Source organism: Embiotoca jacksoni, unplaced genomic scaffold (genome assembly GCF_022577435.1).
Source record: "Embiotoca jacksoni isolate LCO1_2020_lvr unplaced genomic scaffold, fEmbJac1.0.p SCAF_8, whole genome shotgun sequence".
In the NCBI taxonomy this organism is placed as follows: domain Eukaryota; kingdom Metazoa; phylum Chordata; class Actinopteri; family Embiotocidae; genus Embiotoca; species Embiotoca jacksoni.
The window spans coordinates 6,583,069-6,604,800 of record NW_027185436.1 but is presented as its reverse complement, the minus strand read 5'-3'; the positions used below and the strand labels follow the sequence as shown (position 1 = coordinate 6,604,800).

General features: G+C 40.0%; 1 protein-coding gene across 4 annotated transcripts in view; it reads left to right on the top strand.

Annotated features, from left to right (window-relative positions):
- The window catches only part of slc23a2 (solute carrier family 23 member 2), a 35,069-nt gene that overhangs the window by 8,114 nt on the left and 5,223 nt on the right, over positions 1–21,732 (top strand). The window contains exons 2-15 of one of the 4 annotated variants that reach the window (XM_069178217.1): positions 4,145–4,193; positions 6,741–6,961; positions 8,562–8,660; positions 9,945–10,061; positions 11,210–11,367; positions 15,639–15,727; positions 15,998–16,065; positions 17,105–17,286; positions 18,020–18,140; positions 18,993–19,149; positions 19,382–19,529; positions 19,652–19,757; positions 20,727–20,994; positions 21,425–21,520. In XM_069178217.1, coding sequence (XP_069034318.1) covers positions 4,145–4,193; positions 6,741–6,961; positions 8,562–8,660; positions 9,945–10,061; positions 11,210–11,367; positions 15,639–15,727; positions 15,998–16,065; positions 17,105–17,286; positions 18,020–18,140; positions 18,993–19,149; positions 19,382–19,529; positions 19,652–19,757; positions 20,727–20,994; positions 21,425–21,520 — 1,879 coding nt within the window. Of the gene's footprint in view, positions 1–4,144; positions 4,194–6,737; positions 6,962–8,561; positions 8,661–9,944; positions 10,062–11,209; positions 11,368–15,638; positions 15,728–15,997; positions 16,066–17,104; positions 17,287–18,019; positions 18,141–18,992; positions 19,150–19,381; positions 19,530–19,651; positions 19,758–20,726; positions 20,995–21,424; positions 21,521–21,732 lie in introns of all 4 variants that reach the window. The other 3 variants (XM_069178216.1, XM_069178219.1, XM_069178218.1) reach the window with 3 other exon arrangements.

Genomic DNA, 21,732 nt, shown 5'->3' with positions numbered 1-21,732 from the left:
AGCCAGAAGCCGCAAATCTTCGAATTGATTCAGCGTTATCTCGGGATCAAAAGCCCTCTGACATTATATAAAAGCACATTTAAAAATCTATTAATTGACAGTGAAAATATTCGTCACATGCAGCACTAAGTAAAAGATCGCTTTTAAAAACTCATCACACATTAGTTTGTAGGTGTCCGTTGTGATCCGTCAAGCTCCATCTGCTTGAAGTTGTAGTTGATATGAAAGCCGGGAGCAGTTTGGTCATCTGTGGCACATTTTGTTGGCTGTATTGAAATATTTACCAGCTCATGAGTCTGTCTGAGCTCACACTCCTAAACAGCTTCTGTCTCTGTGCTGTTAAAGCAAACTCTCCTATCTCCATTCACCTCTGCTCCGCTGACAGGAAGCTGATCAATGTAAACATGACCTTGCAGTCTCCTCCTCACAAAGCACTCGTTGTGAAATGTGAACGCCTCACGTGTACCCTGTCGTGTAAGGCGACGCCTGCTGCCGCCACCGTCTCGAGACAAGACAATTTTTTTATAAATTTACTTTGATGTATATCTTTCATGTCCTGGTTCAAATAGTTCCACGGCAGCTTAACTGTCACGTTACTGACAACCACATAGATTTGTTACAAAACCTACCAGGAAGTCATTTGGTGTTGAATAATAGGTAGGTAGGTAGGTAGGTAGGTAGGTATATACTTTATTAATCCCCGAGGGGAAATTTTTTTAGAGCAGACAGTTGGAGACGATTACCAATGTTTGTGTGGATGACAAATTACAAACGTGAAAATCCTGATGAAGAAAATGTAATGGATTGTTGATGAGGAAGGTGGTTTCCAAGTTACTTTTTAATTGGCCGTGCTATTGTTGACACAGACACTGCTAAATTAATCTGTATCTCCTCGCTTAAGTATATACAAATGCATGTACACAGGACTTGTCTTGTCAGTAATTTGGTTAATGAATCAAAATAATGTTGCTTTTTGAGATTTCATCAAATGAAGAAAAGCTTTCTTTTTTTTTATTTATTGGTCTGTGGCTGCTCAGCCGTTGTGTCAGTTGAGGTTTTAATTACTCCTCCTGGCTGTCATACAGCTGTGGAAACATTTATTTATTTCACTTTATTAATCCCCGAGGGGAAATTTCTTCGCTACAGCAGGGGGCTCTCAGGGGGGAGCTGCTGCAACAGCTAACCTGACCTGAGGTGCATGTTTTTGGATGATGGGAGGAAGCCGGAGAGCCCGGAGAGAACCCACGCAAGCACAGGGAGAACATGCAAACTCCGCACAGAAAGGCCCAGGACCGGATTCGAACCCGGAACCTTTTTGCTGTGAGGCGACAATGCTAACCACTGCACCACCGTGCCGCCCTTACTACTGTACACCGTGGTTTTATGTTTGTCTGTCCGGATCTTCGAGTTTGTCGTAGCTTTAAGTTTAAAGTATAATCACAGGTAGTCACAAAGAGGGCCAAAGCACAGATAACTAATGAAGCTGAAACAAAAAAAAAAGGCACCAATGCAAAACAATGTTAAAGCCATGAGAATGAGTTGATTTATGTGGAGGATTTTTTTTTTTACTTTGGGGTCCAACATCCAAAAATGTTCATGTAAATAGCTGTTTGAACAAATCTCAAAGCAAACTGAAACTCCCCTTTGCTAACCTGAGTCCTGGAGGAATTCCTTAACTCGTCAGCCTCTCCTCCAGCGTGCATGCTCGCCCAGACTGAACTGTAACTAATATTTACTTTGTGTAGTCAACAAACTCTACAAGGCTCCCTAACAAACTGAATAATAATGAGACCAAAAAACTGCATGCTTCCCTGTGGATGCTAAGAGATAAGATGAGAGGGCAGGTCACTGTAACAACACAGGAATGTCTTTCGTAAAGTGCCTCTGGTCAGACAAAACAACCAACTGGAACATGTCATCTTTAAATGCCAAATGTAGAGGTCTGCAACTGAAATGCTGTATTTTCAGTGGACGTCTTCTTCCCTTTTTTACTTTTACAACCCCAAATATTTAGGATTTCGTGACTCCTGATATTTATTCCTTTAGGACAGGAGGAGCTGAACTTCTGTACTGAAGCCATTGCATACACATGACTCTAATCCTGCTGCAGGTGTTATAAAGTCTAGACTTTAAACTCCAGACTAACAACTGGAGGGGATGGAGCTGAAATGTACATATGTATGCATCTCACACGCACTAATTTAGTGCTCGAGATGAAAATACCAACACAAACATGTGGCGTGTGAAGTCCTCCTCCGGTGGAATCCCACACAACACAGCACAAGCCTGCACAGGATCAGGTTACCATGGTTATAGATCCAGGCGCGAACTGTCCACCAGCCTGCATATTCTGGGATGAGTTCAAATTACCACAACAGTTATCTTTGTCCCGCCTCACATCACTCCCTTCCTTTCTTCACTGCTTTTACTATTTTTCTGGTACTCTTTTTTTTTTTATTATCCTTTTTAAGTTTTCTTTTACATAATTTGAAAAGTAATGTTTATGAAACTGCAGATTTGTCTTCTGTTACATAATCACAGCCACTCGTTTCAGTTCTCTCTTCTCTCGGTCCAGTTCCCCATGTCTCTTGTTTTCTGATGGTTTCCTAATGTTTAGTGGTGTGTGTGTGTTTGTGGGGCGTGTGGACAGATTCCTCGTCAACACCAGCAGACACAAAACACAGCGATGAGTGGAGCGGAGGGCAGTTGTCTCTTGGGCAACAGCGGAGCCGGGCATTTGAGGATTTCATGCTACAGTAGCATGGCTCTCCTGGTGTTAGCGCATGCCTCAGCAGACCTTAACTCACCCAGAGGCTCCTGGGATACTTTCTGTCACACACTCCACATCTCACAGCTGACTCACAGGACTGAGAGAGCCACTGGCTGGGCAGCACCGAGGCCTATTATGCGTTCTGTTTTCATGTGCCGTATGCTGTATTCATTGGTCAGGAAAAGACTTGATGGGTGAAAGACATGACTTGTCATCATGTGGCATTATTAAGGGATCATGGTTTATTATGACATGGGTCTTATTTTTGTACTCCTGGCCATTATTTCTATTGAATATGTAACATTGAACCCTCCAAACAATATTTGAAAAAAAGGAGTCGGGCAAGGCAAGATGACAGACAATATCACGAGAGACCACTGATGTAGGGTTTAATGTGGTGGTTTCCTGTATACTTTGCGTGCTCAACAAATGCAATCTCAAGTAGCATTACTCATGCAGGATGCTCCACTAATTGTTATCAGGGATGGAGGGGAAAGAGATGAGTTCGCTTTACAGAACGTGAGTCGATATGTAATGTTTTTCATGTTTAAGAGGCACTTCAAAGGGAGGAAAATCCAGCCATTAACCTTCAGGTAATTTGAGTTTGAATCCCTAGTTTCAAACCTGTATGATTATCTGACTGCTCGTGTTTTTTGCCAAGTGGATTATCTCTTGGTGATGTCGCCACATAGCGAAATCTCATCTTTGAGTTCTTGCTGCCGATAAGAGCGATAATAGCCAATATAATAATGATGAGACCCAGCTAGGGGTAAAGCAGAAATCTCCTCTTGAAGGAATGAGTCTCCATGCCAGAAACCCAATCCTTTTTGGTCGTGTACATTGAACATTCAAGAATCGGATGCAGTGGAAGGTTTTCATCCACAGTTTCTAACAGAATTAGGCTATGGGTCTTAAAAATGATTTCTGGTTGGTCAAACTTATGTATTTATGACTTTACCTTACTTTAGCTTACAAATCAGATTATATCAAGTTGGTTTAACATGCTCACCTACAACTGGACTCCAGTTTCTTCTTTTAAACTTACTAAAGGCTCTTCTTATGAGTGGCACCTGTGACAAGGTGGAAGACATAATTGTGATACACTTCACTCTCACTGCCTTCCTACAGCTGTATTTCACCTGAGAATCTGAATTATAACCAGCTCATCAATCACACTAATAACTTTTGCTTGTGATTAAATGCTACCTGTCAAATTAACTGATGTCTCGCCTCCCTCCTCCTCCTCCTTCTCATCCTTGACCCCGCTGTGTCCCTCCTCTGTGCCTCCTCCCCCCCTTATCTTCTTCTCTTTCCGCTCGTCCTCTCTCCTTTGACTACCTCCTCCTTTCCCTCTCTCTTGCTCCTTCCACACAGATGCTCCCAGCCGCCCAGCTTGAAAGGAGTGATGGGATGTGTCAACTAGGTATTACACCTGTCCCAACATCTTACACTGCAAGCGGGGATACTGGCTGGGTGGGAGAGGAAATTTAGACATTTGAAAAGACAATATGACATAGAAGAACAGTGATGACAAGACAGGGTACACTACAAGTGATGGCATGTAGGCGTTTGTTGACATTTAATAAGACGGTTTATGTAAAGATACCAGCACGTTTTTTTTTTTTACTTTTTTTTTTTTTAGGGCTGAACGATTTGAGGAATATATCTAACAGCAATATTACTTTGTGTGAAGTATTTTTAGTGGGTTGATTACCTTTTATACTCGGAGGACAGAAGAGACCTGACAGGAAATGAGTGGAAAAACTCATAAATCACTGTTTTAAAGTTGAAATGCCAGTATGGCTCTATATCAACTTTTCTTTCTAACAACATTGTTGTTAAAATTTTAATTATTTATACATTTATTTGCATGATAATATGCAGAACTATATTTGTAGTGTATTATAATACAAGATACTTTATTATCAGGCAGAATTCATAGTAACAGTGTAGACTAAACGGTCAGCTTTTTACAGCTTGGTAAAACAAATATAATGTAAATTAAAAAAAAATTTTACAGGCAAATATTAAGAAACCTGTGAGGGGGATCTGTGAAGGAAGGCACTGAACAAGAAACACTTACTATAACAAAAAAGACCAAATCCACTATGACAATCCTCAACTGCGACACATAATAAAAAAATTGGGGGCTTAGGAATCCGAAAGGATAAAAAACAGAAATACGGCATACAGTAAATGAGGCATACTGCTGTAATACAACAATATTTTTGTGAGAGAGTACAGAGTTGATGTGGTAACTTGTTTTGTAAGTTGTGAATGAAATGACCTTCAAATATAAAAGCAGCTATGCATTGGAGTCCACCCATTTACTGCATTACTATAACTGTCTTTTTTTTGTATTGTGTGTGTGTGTGTGTGTGTGTGTGTGTGTGTGTGTGTGTGTGTGTGTGTGTGTGTGTCGCAACTCTCAGTTGAACCTGATGATCTAGTGTCTCTGTACAGTATTTGTGTGTGATGCAGTTTCATTCAGAGGGACATAGTTTGTATAGACGCTAATGTCGCTTTCTTAATGACCTTCTATAATTTGATGCTGTTAAACCACTACAGCACTGTAATTTCTTTAAAATGTTGAAACATCCTCCTGTTTTTCTTCTTTCCACACAGCAGACTTAAGAGTTTTCACCTGAGATATGTTTGTCTGATCCCCAAAGCTCGGATCATCTGCTTTCTTTTGGAATATATACTCTTTCCACATAATGGACACCAAATAATCCTGCCTTTTTACCAAAACTTAGTTACCTAGTTCACCTTTATTTAATCAGTATTTTTTTAGTTACTCTTATGTATCTATCAAAATCCATATTCTGTGTCACACAAAGCAATCATAACACACAATTAAAATGGTCCCAAATATTGATGATATGAGCAAATGCATCAGAGAAAAGGTGTCTGAGGAATCTGGGTTTAGAGAAGAGCAGGAATACTTGACTTGGTCCCAGCTGGGTTTGGCAGGTACATCACACCTGACACTCTGCGATCTTGGCAGCATCGCATCATCTGATACTTTTGATTCCAGCAAGTGACACTTGATGAAGATGGTAAAGAGTAACGTAGCTCAAGGGCTTGTTTTACACAAACAGAAGTTGACGTGACATCAGAAATTAGACGGTACCACACCACTCCTGGTAGAACAAAGTGACCTCCCTCTCTTTCTGCCTTCTGCAACTTTTCTTCATCTCTCAACTCCCATTATTCTGTTCCTCATCTCTATCAAACATAATCTCTGTTTGCATAATCTCTCTTCATTCTGTGCCTTCTCCTCTTTTCTTGTGTCTATCAGACAGTGACCTGATAGCGACATAAATTATTAACTGAAGTGGATATATGATTTTGTTAACAATTTGTATAGGCTGCATTGAATGATTATTCTCATTATGGACAGATCAGTCTTGTGATTAATCAATGTTTTATTTCTATAATATGTCAGAAAATAGTGAAAAATGACCATTATAATGGCTTAATTGTTACTTTTGTCTGACAGATGGTCCAAAAAGACGGTGAATCCACACATTTAAGGCTTAATTGTCAAGCTTCCTTGGCAATTTTCCTTGAAAATGGTTTACACAATTGGGCAATGATCCAAATAGTTGATGAGCTGTTTCAGGCATAGATCAGTTAATCATCTACTTTTAGTTAGTTACTTAGCCTTGGGAGTGCTTTCATTATGCACAATGAAGGAAGCCTGCAGCAGCCAAAAAATTCCTGAAATGTTTTGATATTAGTGGAAAAAAGGGAAGCAAATCTTGATATTTGTTCGTATATAACCAGCATACAGATCTGTCTTTTTACTTGATTCATCATATGTACTTGCAGTTAACTTATTCTTGTTGTTCAGAATAGACTGAACAAAACAAGTAACCTGAGATAAGTTTCTTCCTAGAATATTAGAAACCTTTAGATAAATAAAGATATTAATCTCTGTTTATCTGTCTTTTGTTTTCCCAAGCAGATGAGGCAGTCCTGGACAATGTAATTGGACTGAAGGATTCGTCTGCAGTGTTCACACCGGAGCGAGACAGAGGAGGGACAGAGAACGAGGAAGCGGAGGACATCAAAGACACAAGAATGGGCGTGGGGCAGAACACCACCTCTAAATCAATGGATAGTGGCAGTGAGGGAGGAAAATATGAAGAGGAGAGCAAACATGGGGCAGATTTCTACCCAATTCCGGTACACAACTTTGTTCAATGCCCTTTTGCGCTTTTGTAAAATATTTCCACTCAGATAAAACCACAGACATGCCTAAAACAAACTTACGTAATGAACAATGACAAAGTCAGGGCTTGCACGCAACCTTATAATCACAGTCCCCCCCCCTCCCCCCCGTCTCCTTTTCTTTGACTCTCGGTTATGTTTGGCATTTCTTTTTGCTGGGATTTGTTTGAGCAGACAGTCACGCACAAACTGTACACTCCGTGGCCACTTAGTACATGCTGCTGATACTCTGACCATCCATTTCCTTTGTTTGTCCTCTTGGCACCAGGCCACAGCTTCATGTAGATCAATAGGCTAAATGATAACTTTAGCAATTTATCTGAGACTCGGTCATAAATCACACCAGCACACCTTTTTGTGATGTGTTGCTGTGGTGCGACGTGACTTCATACTTTCACCCAAGTTCTGTCCTTTAGGACTATTTTGAAGTTCTTGAAGTGGAGAATTGGGGCACGAGCATGATTGGTGCAAGCGTTGTACCAGATCATTTTAGTGAAAAGGGTGCTGAGCTGTAAGGTGACGCTCTCAATTTGCCAGACAAAACAGTGAAGTCACATTTATCTGCTTATCCAAGACCTTCCGTCTAAATAGTTGGGTTGTTGTTTTTTTCATAAATACTTTGATAATGTCAACATTTTCACAGCTGTAGTTACAGCTTGTTTCCAATACCCCCAAGTGCTCAAAAATCAGTTAATGCAAGTTGAAGTAAAGGATCTGAACAGCTTCCAGCACTGTATAAAACTAAGCTGAATATTTCCACATGGCTGTAAAAGTGACCATGATGTCTGCTTTCTTCCTTCAGAGACTTTCTAAGAATAATCATGAAGCTTCTCTTTCTGAACAGAAAAGGGAAGTCAAATATGAGGCCGAAATTCCCCTTCCATGTAATTGTCTCATTCAGGCATTGTGAGGTGATGTTTGTTTACTTGCACACACACTCTGCTGCTCAGTGCGGTAAAAAATCACTTTGTGCCCACAAAGTAAAGACAGACTGGTGGCAGTAGGTGGATGAGCGTGTTTGCATACATCTATCATTTTGCATGTTGTTCGTCAGGCATGGAAAACTTCAAAAATCTTCTTCTCTCTTCTTTAAATGTAATTTGTAATGTTTTTCATCTTCCTCACAGTGTCCTCTCTTTTATAATGACCATCTCTTTGATTATTAACACAACATGGATGCAATGAGGACATACAGTACACAGGAAAAGCATAAATTTATACATGCACACACTCAGTGGAAGAAATTTGTTTGTATGGTTTGCATACTGTATGAAGCTCGTGTCAATGTCCAGGTTGTCCAATCTGTTCCTGTCTTTAATTTGACCTTGCATGTGTGTTTTTTTTTTTACCTGCACATATACATCTTACACAATCTCTGCCACTCCTTCACCTCACCTGTGTCCCGGCTTTGTCACCCGGCCAACATGTTAAAGCTGTGAACGTCACCCCCAGTTTTCTCACCAAGGGCTGGCCAACTGTAATGAACACTGCGTTTTGTAATGTGTTATGAAAGGAAAAGTGTTGATGTAAAAATCTGAATTGTGTGTGTGTCTAGGTGGTAGTAAACGGTGTTGCCAGTGCCAGCGGAGACCAGGATACTGAAAACACAGAACTGATGGCCATCTACACAAAACATAATCAAGTCGCAGAAAAGGTAACTCGAGAATATAAATGAAGAAGTGAAATACAATCCTAATGTATTTTGTTAGTCATTCAAAGTGCATCATAAGTAGATAAGCTTCTATTTAAGCTGACTGAAACATAGTCACATGGTTCAAATAGCTTATTCATACAGTTCCAGGCTAATTATAGGCTCTGTAATTTTGTTAACCAGTCAGTTTCAGTGACTTTCCTTTTCCTCCCTCACCTTTCCCTTACATCCTTAAAGTTGTCATCCAAGTGTGCTTTAACACTGCCACAAACACCTGAACAGCTTATTTGTCAGGAGAACTCCTGGTGTCCATTTACAGTGCATTTAAGCTCACATTGTTTTAATAAAGAAGCTTGTCAAAAATGCAATCGGTATCAACACAGGAATGGCTGACCAAGCCACTACTATTAAAAACTACAATGTGGCCAGATAATGATGGCAACAAATGGAAATTGCAGTTTGCTACTCTGGCAACAACAGTCCAGATCACAATCTGTAAAACTGCGTAAATATAAAATATTAAAGTTAATAAGGAAAAGGGCTATTTAAGATCTAGGACGAATTTAATTAATCCCATAGGGGAAAATTGGCATCGTTGCATCAGCAGCAGGATACAGCCTGAGATAGGTTGACATCAAGCATAGTTAAACAATATTGACATAAATGTGTTTACAACAGTAAAAACTGTTACTGCTGGTCAGTTATAATTTCACAGCAATATCCATTCATGTGTTTTCCTTCAAAAATGCTGTCCTTTTATAATTTCTATTTTTTTACAGGGTTAACTATAATTTTTAGTGTATGCTGTATCCTGTGTCCTTGTAACGGTAATATGAGTAAAACAAAACTCATTTCTGCAACTAGTGACAAAAGATTTTTCCATTGACCCGTCTCCATGTTCTCCTCCTCTGCTGTGCTCTTTTCCTATTGTCACAGTGACTGTGCAGTTTTCTTTTCTGAGAACATGAAATGAAATGTTGTGCTTTCTTATACACCGTGCCTTTCCTTCTCCGCCACTTTCTATTTTTTTTATCTCACAATCTTCTCATTCACAGAAAGCAGCGCTCCTCATCTCTGCTCAGACATGCTGTTCTCACATCAGTATTTGACACTCGTTGGTGTGATCTGCCAGTTATTTTTCTGTACTCTGACATGAATAAACTCTCACAAAATTTATTATTTTGACGCTTTACAGACAACAAACTGTTGAGGACAAACTAAGCATGTCATGAAAGATTTGAATAATAAAGATGTCATCTATGCTGGTTTTTTTGTGTTTCATTGTAGAGCTCGATGTCTGAGACGCTGGACAGCACCGACAGCATAGACGCAAGGAGGATGGATATGATCTACACCATTGAAGACACCCCACCCTGGTACCTGTGTGTGTTCTTAGGCTTACAGGTATATCTACACAATCATCTGTGAAACCATATGGACTGAAAACACACCGCCTGCACATGTTCTGTATAATCAGGGTGTGTCATCTTTCACGGTGTTGTTCATGTCGTCTCTGTGCAGTATTTTTCATCCAACCGCGCCCACAGTTAATCGCGCAACTAGACGCCAGACACAAAAATAGGGTTTTGCTTACCCCATGTTGATGGTTCAGTGGGTTAATGTCCTCACTGTGACAACAGTGTGTTTGTACCTGACACTGGACTGTTGTCCTCTGTCTCTTAGTCATCTAATAGTACATGAAATAAGTCACAAAATTTCAAACAGATGCGTGAGCACATAACCAAACCGAGGATGCGCAATCCCTCAAAAGTTGTTGGAAAGAACTTTAAAAAAAAAAAAAAAATCAGTGTATATTTGGACACAAAACACACAGTTGCTTAATACTTTCCTCATAAGAGTCTGGCTTTGGGAATGCCAATCAACTTAATGGCCTGTCTGTTAGAATAGATTTGCAGACTCTGACAGATAATGAATAGTTTGAATGAGTTTCCTGGCAGCAAAAGACAAGTAATATAGAATAACTTCATCTCTCTTTGTTGGAGCAATAATGAATAATTGTGTCACATTGGCAGAAAGCCAAAAATAAGCTCAAGAATTTGAAATAATATTGTTTTTAATTGTTTCTATTAGATTCATGAGTTGTAACCCAATACGTGAAGTGGTTTATGCATGTCTACATGGTGGCACTTTTATTTCCAAATCTGAAATAGGTTACTAGTTATTTTGCCGCTGTCATAACTGTGCGGCAATGAAAAACATACCCACACTGCTTTCTTGTTCCCAGCTTTTCATAAATTATGAAACTTGACGATGTTTCTGCCACAGGTACATCTTCAAATGTCAAGTGCATGCATAATTAAAGAACTGGAAACTAGACACAAGTTACCCTCAAAAGTTTGAATTTGTAGTCGGATGTAGTCAAAACAGCCTAAAAGATTGTGGCTATGGTGAATTTTTTTGCTTTTTTGTTTTTTGAACACACCTCCACTAGATAAGTTTACAATCGCTGTCAAGTATGGACCTTAAAAGTATGCCAGGCAAAGTCAAACACACCCATCTACACACTGACTCGGCGGCATTGTGTCTTCCAGCACTACTTGACCTGTTTCAGTGGAACTATTGCGGTGCCATTCCTCCTCGCCGACGCCATGTGCGTTGGCTTTGATCAGTGGGCCACCAGTCAGCTCATAGGGACCATCTTCTTCTGTGTAGGAATCACCACCCTGCTGCAGACCACGCTGGGCTGCAGGTACGCACACAAAATCAACACTGTCTCACACGCTGACATGAGGAAATGCTTTTTTGATAAACCCATACACACAACTGTTGGTCGTATTTTGTTTTCGTAGCCCCTTCCTTTTTAGTTCCTCCTTTCTTTGGCCTTTGTCAACATATTCATCTTTCTCCACCCTTCCTCTTTATGTCAGGCTGGAGTGTGTTTAAGAGTGCCAGCATGCTTTTAAGTAGATGATTTTACACGTCCTTGTTTTGTCATAGAAGAACTACAAAATACTCAGTTTTCAATGTAAATTTGTGCTGAAAATATCTCAGATAAATTAGGTCATCGTGTGTTATGTTTCTGCCTTTATATATAGCATCTGTCTTTTATGCATATTGTCTGTCACAATATGCTAAGTGAATATAATTTTAACTTCCTTATTTTGTTCATGTGACTGTAGTTGCTCTGTGAAACCGAGTCTCTCTTTTGTAAGAAGAGAGAGAAAACTACCCACAAGTTACAATTTCTGAGTAGAGGCAACAGAACAGAAGCTGAAGAGACTCCAGAAACTAAACACATGTGGCGTTTGACTGTCGCCCGGAGGAGTCTGCTACATGCGGGTCAACTATTACATCACTTCTGGGCAAGCAATAGCACTGAAATAATGTTCGATTAAACAGACAGTCTTTATCAGTAGCCTATTAACCAAAGTGAAAGCCCCGTTTTGGGCCATACTGGCATGAACATGTCAGGAATAGCTCATTTGACCTAATTCTTCACACATTTATTTCCTTCTGGTTATCTAAGGCACCTCATTTGTTTGGTTTTTGGTCAATTATAAACATATTTTTCACCTTATGTCACCCCACTGACTCATTCCACACATTTCTCCTTCCTCCATGAGCTGTTTTCTCCCTCTATCCTCAACGTGCCTGGAGCTGCGCAGTTTTCAGTTGATACCTACTTTTTCTGGTTCCTTGCTTTTACACGCCCATAAGGTTGTTCGTACATAATGTGATGCATGTATGCCTATCAGTGATTCACTTGATTAGCTGACAAAGCAACTGACATGAGACACTACTTGTTGCCATGGATATTATCCCATTGTATGGGTCAGTGTTTAAATGAAAGCCAAGTCATGTTGGCATCAGGTTTTATTTTTCTTTCATAAAAGAGGAGCAGTTCAGGTAAACTCAAGACTTGTTTCCATTTTTTCTTTTAATAAACATAATCTTTCCATCTTGTCAGCGCAGATTCTGTTTCTCATTATTGTTCCTGGTGTGAAGCAGCAGCAGCTGCCAGATCACCTCATTCAGACCAACTCAGTCACAGACACTTGCTGTTCTGTTGGACAACTTGATGGCCTTGATGAAAATAGTTTTCAAACACTGTCCTATCTGCTTATTTCTTTCTTACTCAAAGATGAAGGACACGTGCTTCAAAAACAATTGAGTACTTTGTGTGAAAGGCTTTCAGTGTCCAACTAAGGAGCAATTATATGTCACAGCACATAAACTCATTGAAACCATAGCAGATTTGTTTCCCACTTCCTGCAATTACTGCTACCTGCAAAAAAAAAGATAATTTAAATTGTATTTTTCATGTTATCGATCATGAACTCCACGACTGGCAGTGGACATATTGGTGCTGCCATGTCTTTTAAAAAGTCATGTTCAGAGGAACTCCAATTTTTTATCGTTTGAGGTCAGGAAGCAGCTTTATCTTTATGGGCTATTTAGTTATCTTCTCAGCTTTGGTGTTGTGATTACAGGCACAGCTCCTGTCCTTCATTTTTGTTTATTAGCTTAATTTACTGATAGGTCAAAGCACATGTAATAGGTTGAGCTGATAGTGAGGAGAGCGCCCTCTGTTGGACCTCAAGGCCAACTACTTCAGATGGTCTGTTACACTCGCAGTTTGAGTTCAATCTTTTCAAATGTTTGGTTTTTTTTCTCACATTGGCACAAAAGAATAGACAAAAAACTGACAGCCTTTGATACAGTGGTCTAGAGACTTAAAGGGTCAGTCCATCAATTTTGAGTTGCACTTCCATAGAAGGGGACACTTACAAGAGACTCCGTTTTAGGCCCTGATACAAGGTCCAAAAATGCTGGCTCCCACTCCTCTCATAATGGATCTCAGTAGTGTCTGTCAAAGAACTGAAGAACTCTTTACATATATATTTACATTTTTTTGCAAACATTTCTTATATAAAAAGCTTTGAAGCTACTTAATTTTGCCTTACCATAGCAACAATGGGGAAATTCCAAACAGTGTTGAAGGGCAATAGTCAAAATAGATACAAGTTGTAGTCTTTGTCTGTCTCTCACTTCGTTCTTCCTCGCTCACCCGCAAAAACAAAGACACGGAAGAATCTGGTCTCGGCAACCACACCAGTGGCATTCCTGTCACACCAACAGCCCACTCGCTCTGAGGCAGGGCTGAGCTGAGGTGACAGACAGTCCCTGCCTATCTGGCCATTTCTCTTTGGATTACTGTCTCTGGAGAAATGTCAATGAATGGAAATATGTGAGGGAGAGGAGAGGAGTGAAGCAGCAAAAAAAATAGATGGATGATGGGAGGATAACTAGCATTTACTACAGTAGTTTCTACCTGTTTGATTCTGTGTAACATCCAGACTGTATGAATATCTGACATATTTACATATTTCCTTTTTAGTTCTTCAGACTCAAAGCTTCAGCACATTCAAATTGAGATAAAGTAATGGATGCTACATTGAAGTGCTAGGTCTCTGATTTAATTTGAGTGGGTTTACATCAATATAGACATAACTGTGTGGGAGATGTAGCTTACTATATATTTACTTACTTCCATTACTTGTGGTCCATGCTATATGTAATATACCAGATGTCACCTAGACCCAGGTGATCAGGAATGATGGTGCGTGTAAATGTCAGTCTTGTTTTTGGCTGAGCGTCAGAACTGTCACAAACCATCTGTGTATCGACGGTGAAAACCGTACGGCTCGCTAACCACGTACTTTCAGGACACGCTTTATTTTCAGCTCGCTTGACTGAACATGAAGCTCTCCTGTCAAAAAAAATGCCTTCTTTTTATTGTTACTTGACTGTTGTGTGAACATCACTGCATGGATTGAAATTTGTAGAGTTGGTTTCTAACATTCATCTGCTTGGATCTCTTCAGTGTAACGGGTTAGGGTTAACCTTGCAGTAAAGTCAAGACATTTTCTGTTCAATATATTTGCATTTTGAAACATTCTCGATTTTTAAGTTGGGGATAAAATTGTGGAAAATATCATTCAAAATTATTTTACACGTTTTAAAACAAGTCTCGAAAAGTTCTATTAAAATGACCTCCGCTTGGGCTCAGCCCCGCCTTCACCCGCCCCACCGGCCCTCTTTGCTATTTAGCCGGTTCTCGCATCCTAAAAGGTCTAGAATCATATAACATGTCAGGAAAAGTGTTGACGCAGAACATTTAAATATTTCACTGGTTGATTACATCACTAACGACAATACGCAGGTCGAACTTCAATGTACAGAACAACGAAGGTGTACGTTTCACCCAAGTATCCTGCCCGAGTGCAGCTGCCACCTGCCAACATGTGACTCGTGTCGTACACTTCAAATGATTCAGTGTAGGCTTGTTTTTGAAAATTATACTTTATTTTGCAGCTGTGCGACATTTTCTTTCAAATGATTTGTGTTTCATTTCTAATTATGAACAAAGAGCGACGGTGTGTTTTTCAGCAGTGTAGCAGTTTAGATCATGGAGGCAGACTTTGAAGTTTTACAGCTAAATTGAGTAATCTTGTGACTTTCACGAGTTTATTTTTTGTTTCTATTGCATTGGAAACAAGTAGCTGTACAGTAGAACGAGTGATGCTTTTCAAATAAACACTTTGTCATTCCCAACCTGATCAGGTGACACTGTGATCGAAACTAACAGGTGCAATACCGATGGGTTAGCAATTTATTATAAATGCTCACTTCCTCTTTCTTAAGAAAACAAATGTCCTCTGTACCTTTTCCTGCTTGTTCACACTTTTTCTGTTCTTTGCATTTTTACTAATGTGAAATCATTACAGTTGATTAATTCTGATTTATCACACTCCACACTGTCTTTAACTACTATTACAGATATGGCAATAATTGCACACAAGAATAGCATGAACTCCGACAATGATGTCTGGGACCCAGTGGTTCTACGCAGAAAGTAACCTTGTTTGGGACAAAATTTGAACTCTCCCTTTGTTGTATATGTATGTGATCATTCAGGCTCCAAACATCATTTCTAAACAGAGTTTTTCTGGTGTTTAGGCTACCTTTGTTCCAGGCCAGCGCTTTCGCCTTCCTCGCACCAGCCAGAGCCATCCTGTCACTGGACAAATGGAAGTGTAACAACACAGGTAACACTTCTCTCACTCTATACTTACTCAATACCAACACCTGATGAAGATGTTGTCATGATAATTATGTCTTTATTTACTTTGATCCCAATTTTAAACGCTGTCAGCATCGAGGCCTTTTAAAGATGGCAGAGAATTAAACATTCCCAAATGGGATAAGCCGCTTTATATCCGCTCCAAATTAATATCTCGAATTATGATTCACACATTGATCTTATTACACTTTATTATTTTCTAATCTCTGTTCTCCTTGTCTCTTTCCATGACCAGCGCTCCCAGCCCTGAACGGCACAGAGCTCCTCCACACAGAGCACATCTGGCACCCCAGGATACGAGAGGTGAGGCAGAGAGAGACCAATGAAAAAACTCATACAGACTTAAAGGAGGGAGCGGGGGGAGGATAGGCATGTGGTTATCCTTACAAAAGATTCCTCTTATGAAAGGTGGGCGGAGTTCACAGTAAAAATTGTATAAGATGTTATTCATCCTAACTTTAATAACTTGCTATGCACATTTTTACACAACTGTAGTTGAGTAACAGGTTTTTATTGTGCTAATATTTGAACTGTTCTACTATCAGGAGATTATTTTGTGTCCAAATAGAGGCATTAGTCTTTCTGTATGTCTGCAGGGTTTGTGTAACAGATGACGTTAATGTGCGTTAACCTTTTCAGTTTGCGTAAGCCAGTTGAGTAACTGTTTTTTATGTGACACGTGAACAAGATATAACTTAATCAGGCTGACTCAAATTGTTGAATGGAGGAGAGTGCAGGTGATAAAGAGTGACAGGAGAGGACACAAGGACAGATAAAGGACCAACAAACAGGATTATCACTCAGGATGCTGGTGATTCTGCTAACCGGTCTCATTCATCCTGATGCAGACAATTCCTGTTTGTTTTTGATTCATAAATTTGATCGTCTAAATGATAAGAACAATAAAATGTCGATACTAGAGGATGTTTCTAACATTTGCCTCTTTCATGTGTTGCATGTACTTTAATGTTTGATTTAGTGCCACTGCTCAGTTTGTCTTAAATAAGCCTCATACTTCATGGAAATATGATAACTTCCTGATGTTGGCTGAAGCACTCTTTATTTCAGGGCATTTCCTTTAAAAAAAAACTGCAGGAAGTAGTTTTGCAAGTATTCATTTAAATTTATGTTTTGTTAAAATCTCAATAGTCAACATCATCATGTATCCCTCTAAGTCTGCCCTTGCTCTCAGATTTGACTTTATTAATCCCACAGTGGGGAAATTTACTAATATACTCTTCATGGGCTTCAAAGTGAACACATAATTTAAAACTGCAGCTGTGTTTAAGTGGATATTTCCATGTTGTCTTATTTTTTGGCCATATTCTCTTTGCTCTGTCAGATTCAAGGGGCTATCATCGTGGCGTCCCTGGTGGAGGTCTGTATCGGAGCACTGGGGCTGCCAGGGATCCTGCTGAAGTACATCGGACCTCTGACCATCACTCCCACCGTGGCCCTCATCGGGTTGTCTGGTTTCCAGGCTGCAGGCGAGAGGGCTGGAAAACACTGGGGCATCGCTATGTTGTAAGTACAGATGAAAAGAAAAACACTAAAACATCTTTAAAGTTACATTCCACCTAAAATCCAGTTCTCTGTGGTCCTTTTGTTTGTTCTCATGAGCATAATTCAAAGTGTGGTTGTACAACAGGGCAGCAGTGCATTTAGCTGTGTTATGTGAAAGTTTCTGGGGATGTACTGAACCTTCAGGTGGACAGCTGTAGGAGGTGACGCAACAGGCGTGGTGAAGCAGGTTTCTGTTGTGATACTGTTTTTGTCTGAAAACCACTGAAACTGCCCGAGTTAAGACTGTCTGTAAACGAGTAGTTATATGACAGCTTGTCACCCATTCACTAAGAGAGAAAATATCTCTACATAAAGGAACATTGTGTGTCATGTAGACTGTAAAGCTGCAGAGGACTGACTCACACACTTCATGGAAGATGCACTTCATAACTGTGGTATTCAGGCAGGTGTGACATCAGCTTGTGCTAAGTCATGGCTGTAGCTGGAGAGCCTCTTGTCTCACTCCACAGGGACACAGGATATGTGCCTGTAATTGCCCCTGATTTCTCAGGCAGTTAGGGTAATTGATTGTCTCTCAAGCCTCCGGGGTTGTAGTCAGACATGGACAGGACTAAATGGAACATGTTCACACAGGATTAGTTCTCTTACAGAAGAATAGACAGTACGGGAAATAATACAGTACTTTCCTCTGACTGTGATGCACTAAACTGAGGAGGACTGTCTCTGTCTGCAGGACCATCTTCTTGGTGCTGCTCTTCTCTCAGTATGCCAGAAATGTTCACTTTCCTTTGCCGATCTACAAAGCCAAGAAAGGCTGGACTTCATATCGGTTGCAGGTCTTCAAAATGTTTCCTGTGAGTACACAACCTGACAGAAAGGACATGCACACTTCAGCTTGGTGCCTTTTGCACAAATGGTGTCTGGGTTCCACTCTATGATTTCTGTTTCTAGTATAAATAGGCTTCACTCTTCTAACAAATTCACTAAAAATATATTTTTGTTCCCAAATAATTCCCAAAGTATTCAAAAGAGGTAATTTCATTCTCCCTGGGAGGTGACTAAGCAGAGTGTAAATCAGTCTTTCCTACCCTCTGCTGGTGAAATAATGAAAACTCTTTTAATTCACACAAAGGTTACCCATCAATCTGATTTATGCCAGTCTCATTTAAAAGGCCTCCCATTGCCTTTTTGCTTTTAATTTAAAATGTTAAAGAGGACTCGACTGTGTAGCTTTGGAAGCTGGCAATATACTGCAACAATTTTCAGCTACTCCTCAATTTCAATTATTTTCTATGGGAGTTCAAATGTGTTGAATGATTAAAGTTTGAAATCCAATTGTGGAATAGAAGTTCGAGCATCTCTATTTTCTGTATTTACATAGGGTATAGTTATATCGCTCACATTCCCAATGTTTTCAGACCAAGAGGGGAAATATGAGGGAGAAATAAAGAACTTTCACCCAAACCATCCTTTAAAAAATGTTTAAAAAAAAAAAGTTTCTGCTTGCTAAGATCCAAACAAACACTTCCTTATATGATATTGTTCTGTTAATCACAACAAAGCTAGAGTGTTTCCAAGTCACATTTTATTGGATGAAAATATGTAAACAGTATGAAGTTCACATATTTGGCATAGAAGAAGATAAGAATGCAGGATTAAAACTGTTAAAAATGTCAAATAAGTATTTTCTTTTCTCTCGTTCCCAGATCATAATGGCTATCCTGGTGTCGTGGCTGTTGTGTTTCATTTTTACTGTGACTGACGTTTTCCCGCCGGAGAAAGACAAGTACGGTTTCTACGCCCGCACAGACGCGCGTCAAGGAATCCTCGCAGCTGCACCGTGGTTCAAAATCCCCTATCCCTGTGAGTATGTCATATCACATGTAATGATTAGGAGGAATGATCATGTCAGTGAGGTTACAGCACAGACAGAAACCAATAAATAGTTTGGATAGTGTTCGGTTGTGTTACATATCGTATAATTTGTCAGGGTAGAGACGGATAACTTTGGCAGGGTGCTTGCATGTCGACTTTATGCCGCAGAGTCGATAACCGTTTCTCAGCTCTGACCCACACTGTGTTTTCACCTCTGCAGTCCAGTGGGGCTTTCCTACTGTAACGGCTGCAGGTGTGATCGGCATGATGAGCGCTGTCGTGTCCAGCATCATCGAGTCGATTGGAGACTACTACGCCTGTGCTCGCCTGTCTTGTGCTCCTCCACCTCCCATCCATGCCATCAACCGGTAACACTCATTTATCCATTTCCTTATTCTCTCAAATACACGACTTGTTTATAAAGCAGAGCATGGGCAATTTACTGTCTGGTAGATAACCAAGTTATCCTTCTGTTCCTCTGTCTCTGAAGGGGGATATTTGTAGAGGGTATTTCCTGTGTGCTCGATGGTCTTTTCGGGACAGGAAATGGTTCCACCTCCTCCAGTCCAAATATAGGTGTCCTGGGAATCACAAAGGTAACGCACAGCTCCACCATTGTTTGTTTTATTAATTTTGTTTTTATTAATTTTTGATTGTAAGCTTCCTTTTCTGCAACTTGGCTGTTTTTGTTTATTAATCCCACAGTGGGGAAATTTACTCGTCACAGCAGCATAGAGAAGACAAAAAAAAAGTGCACACAATATGAACAAATGTACAAATACTTAAAGAAAGAAAGAAAGCGAGAGCTGCTGTAACTGGCGGCCACTCACACGGCAGCATTTTGCCTACCTGTGAATATTTAATTCATCATTTGGCAGAAAAGATTTGGCAACTGTCTGATAATTCGTAAATTGGTTGTACTGCCAAATGTCTGCTGGTACTTCAGCTTCCTAAAGATGAGGATTTTCTTCTTTTTACTGTTTTATGTCAGAATATTTATGTGTTGGGGGCTCATAAGCAATCTGAAGAAGTTTTAATAGGCAACTCGCAATTTTAATAATAACAACCCAGGGTATCGACGAGTGTTGAAAAGTATTACAAAGCACAGCTCTTATAGCATAGCTAGGAACTACAGGTGTGTCTGGTGTGACATCGTGGGTACAAGGAACTTTTCAGTGCTTTTTGTAGTATTTCAATCTACACCATCACTCCTGTTGCAAATACTGTTGTTACTGGTAACCATAGTAACTAGATAGTTCATAGATTCATACCATTCAAGTGTGTTCTGAAATTACTTCAATTATTTTTTAATTGTGTAATCTGTCCATCACACTTATACAGATCCAGGTTGTTTTAATTGATTGATATTGTTGTTATACATCTTGGATGTACTGATATAAACATGATATAAATGTCAATAAATTAATGTACTTAGTAAGTAATTGTAGGCTTCATATTACCTTGCTGATATACTTTCATAGTTGTGGCTGGTATGACCATGAAAGTGGCATTAAGTTATTTCTATGTGATTATAAAGGTCTTAAAAAGTTTTCTTCTTTCTCCAGGTGGGCAGCAGACGTGTGATCCAGTATGGAGCTGCCATGATGCTGCTGCTGGGGCTCGTGGGTAAATTCAGCGCCCTGTTTGCCTCTCTGCCTGACCCTGTGTTGGGAGCTCTGTTCTGCACCTTGTTTGGTATGATCACTGCAGTGGGACTGTCCAACCTGCAGTTTGTTGACCTCAACTCCTCCAGGAACCTCTTCGTGTTGGGCTTCTCCATCTTCTTCGGTCTGATGCTGCCGAGCTACCTCAAACAGAACCCGCTGGTCACCGGTGAGTGGGGGGGAGGGGTCTCCACCTGGATACAAACTATGTCTGGAAAATATTGTTTTAAATCATCATTAAGATGAACTGTCCTATAAACTTCAGTAATGATTGATGGAAAGATGCACCCGTCCAGAAGATTCTCTGATGCAGTAGATTTATTATTAGTTATCTGTACTAGTGAATAAACAGGACTTCCACAAATTAAATTATGACCCTGAGTAACTTTTTGTTTAACACATTCAACTATCAGAGGTGTACACACTTATAACCAAAGTCTAATTATATAAGTATTTCAACACAAGTCGATTGACGTGGCATATTTTTTTTGGCACCAGCGCATAATTCATAATGTCAGTTTTGGTCATTTTTAGGCTCCAGCCTCAACATAAACATAGTTTAATAACTTACTCATCTCCTGTCTCTTTATCTTTCTCAGGCATCGTTGAAATTGACCAAGTGCTGAACGTGCTGCTCACCACTGCCATGTTTGTCGGAGGCTCTGTCGCCTTTATTTTGGACAATACTATCCCTGGTAAGCTCTTTATTTCACTCTCTCACATTTGTCTATGATAAGGTTTATGGCTGGAGGATAATCATGATTACGTAATGGTAGTTTGGAGTATGCAAAACATTTTTAATGGAGAAAATCATAACCGTGTGGCTGTGACTGCAGAGCAGATACAGGTATGCACACTAAGGCAGAGCAGGTCGGGGCAGTTGTATATCTGATCCTCAACATCCCTC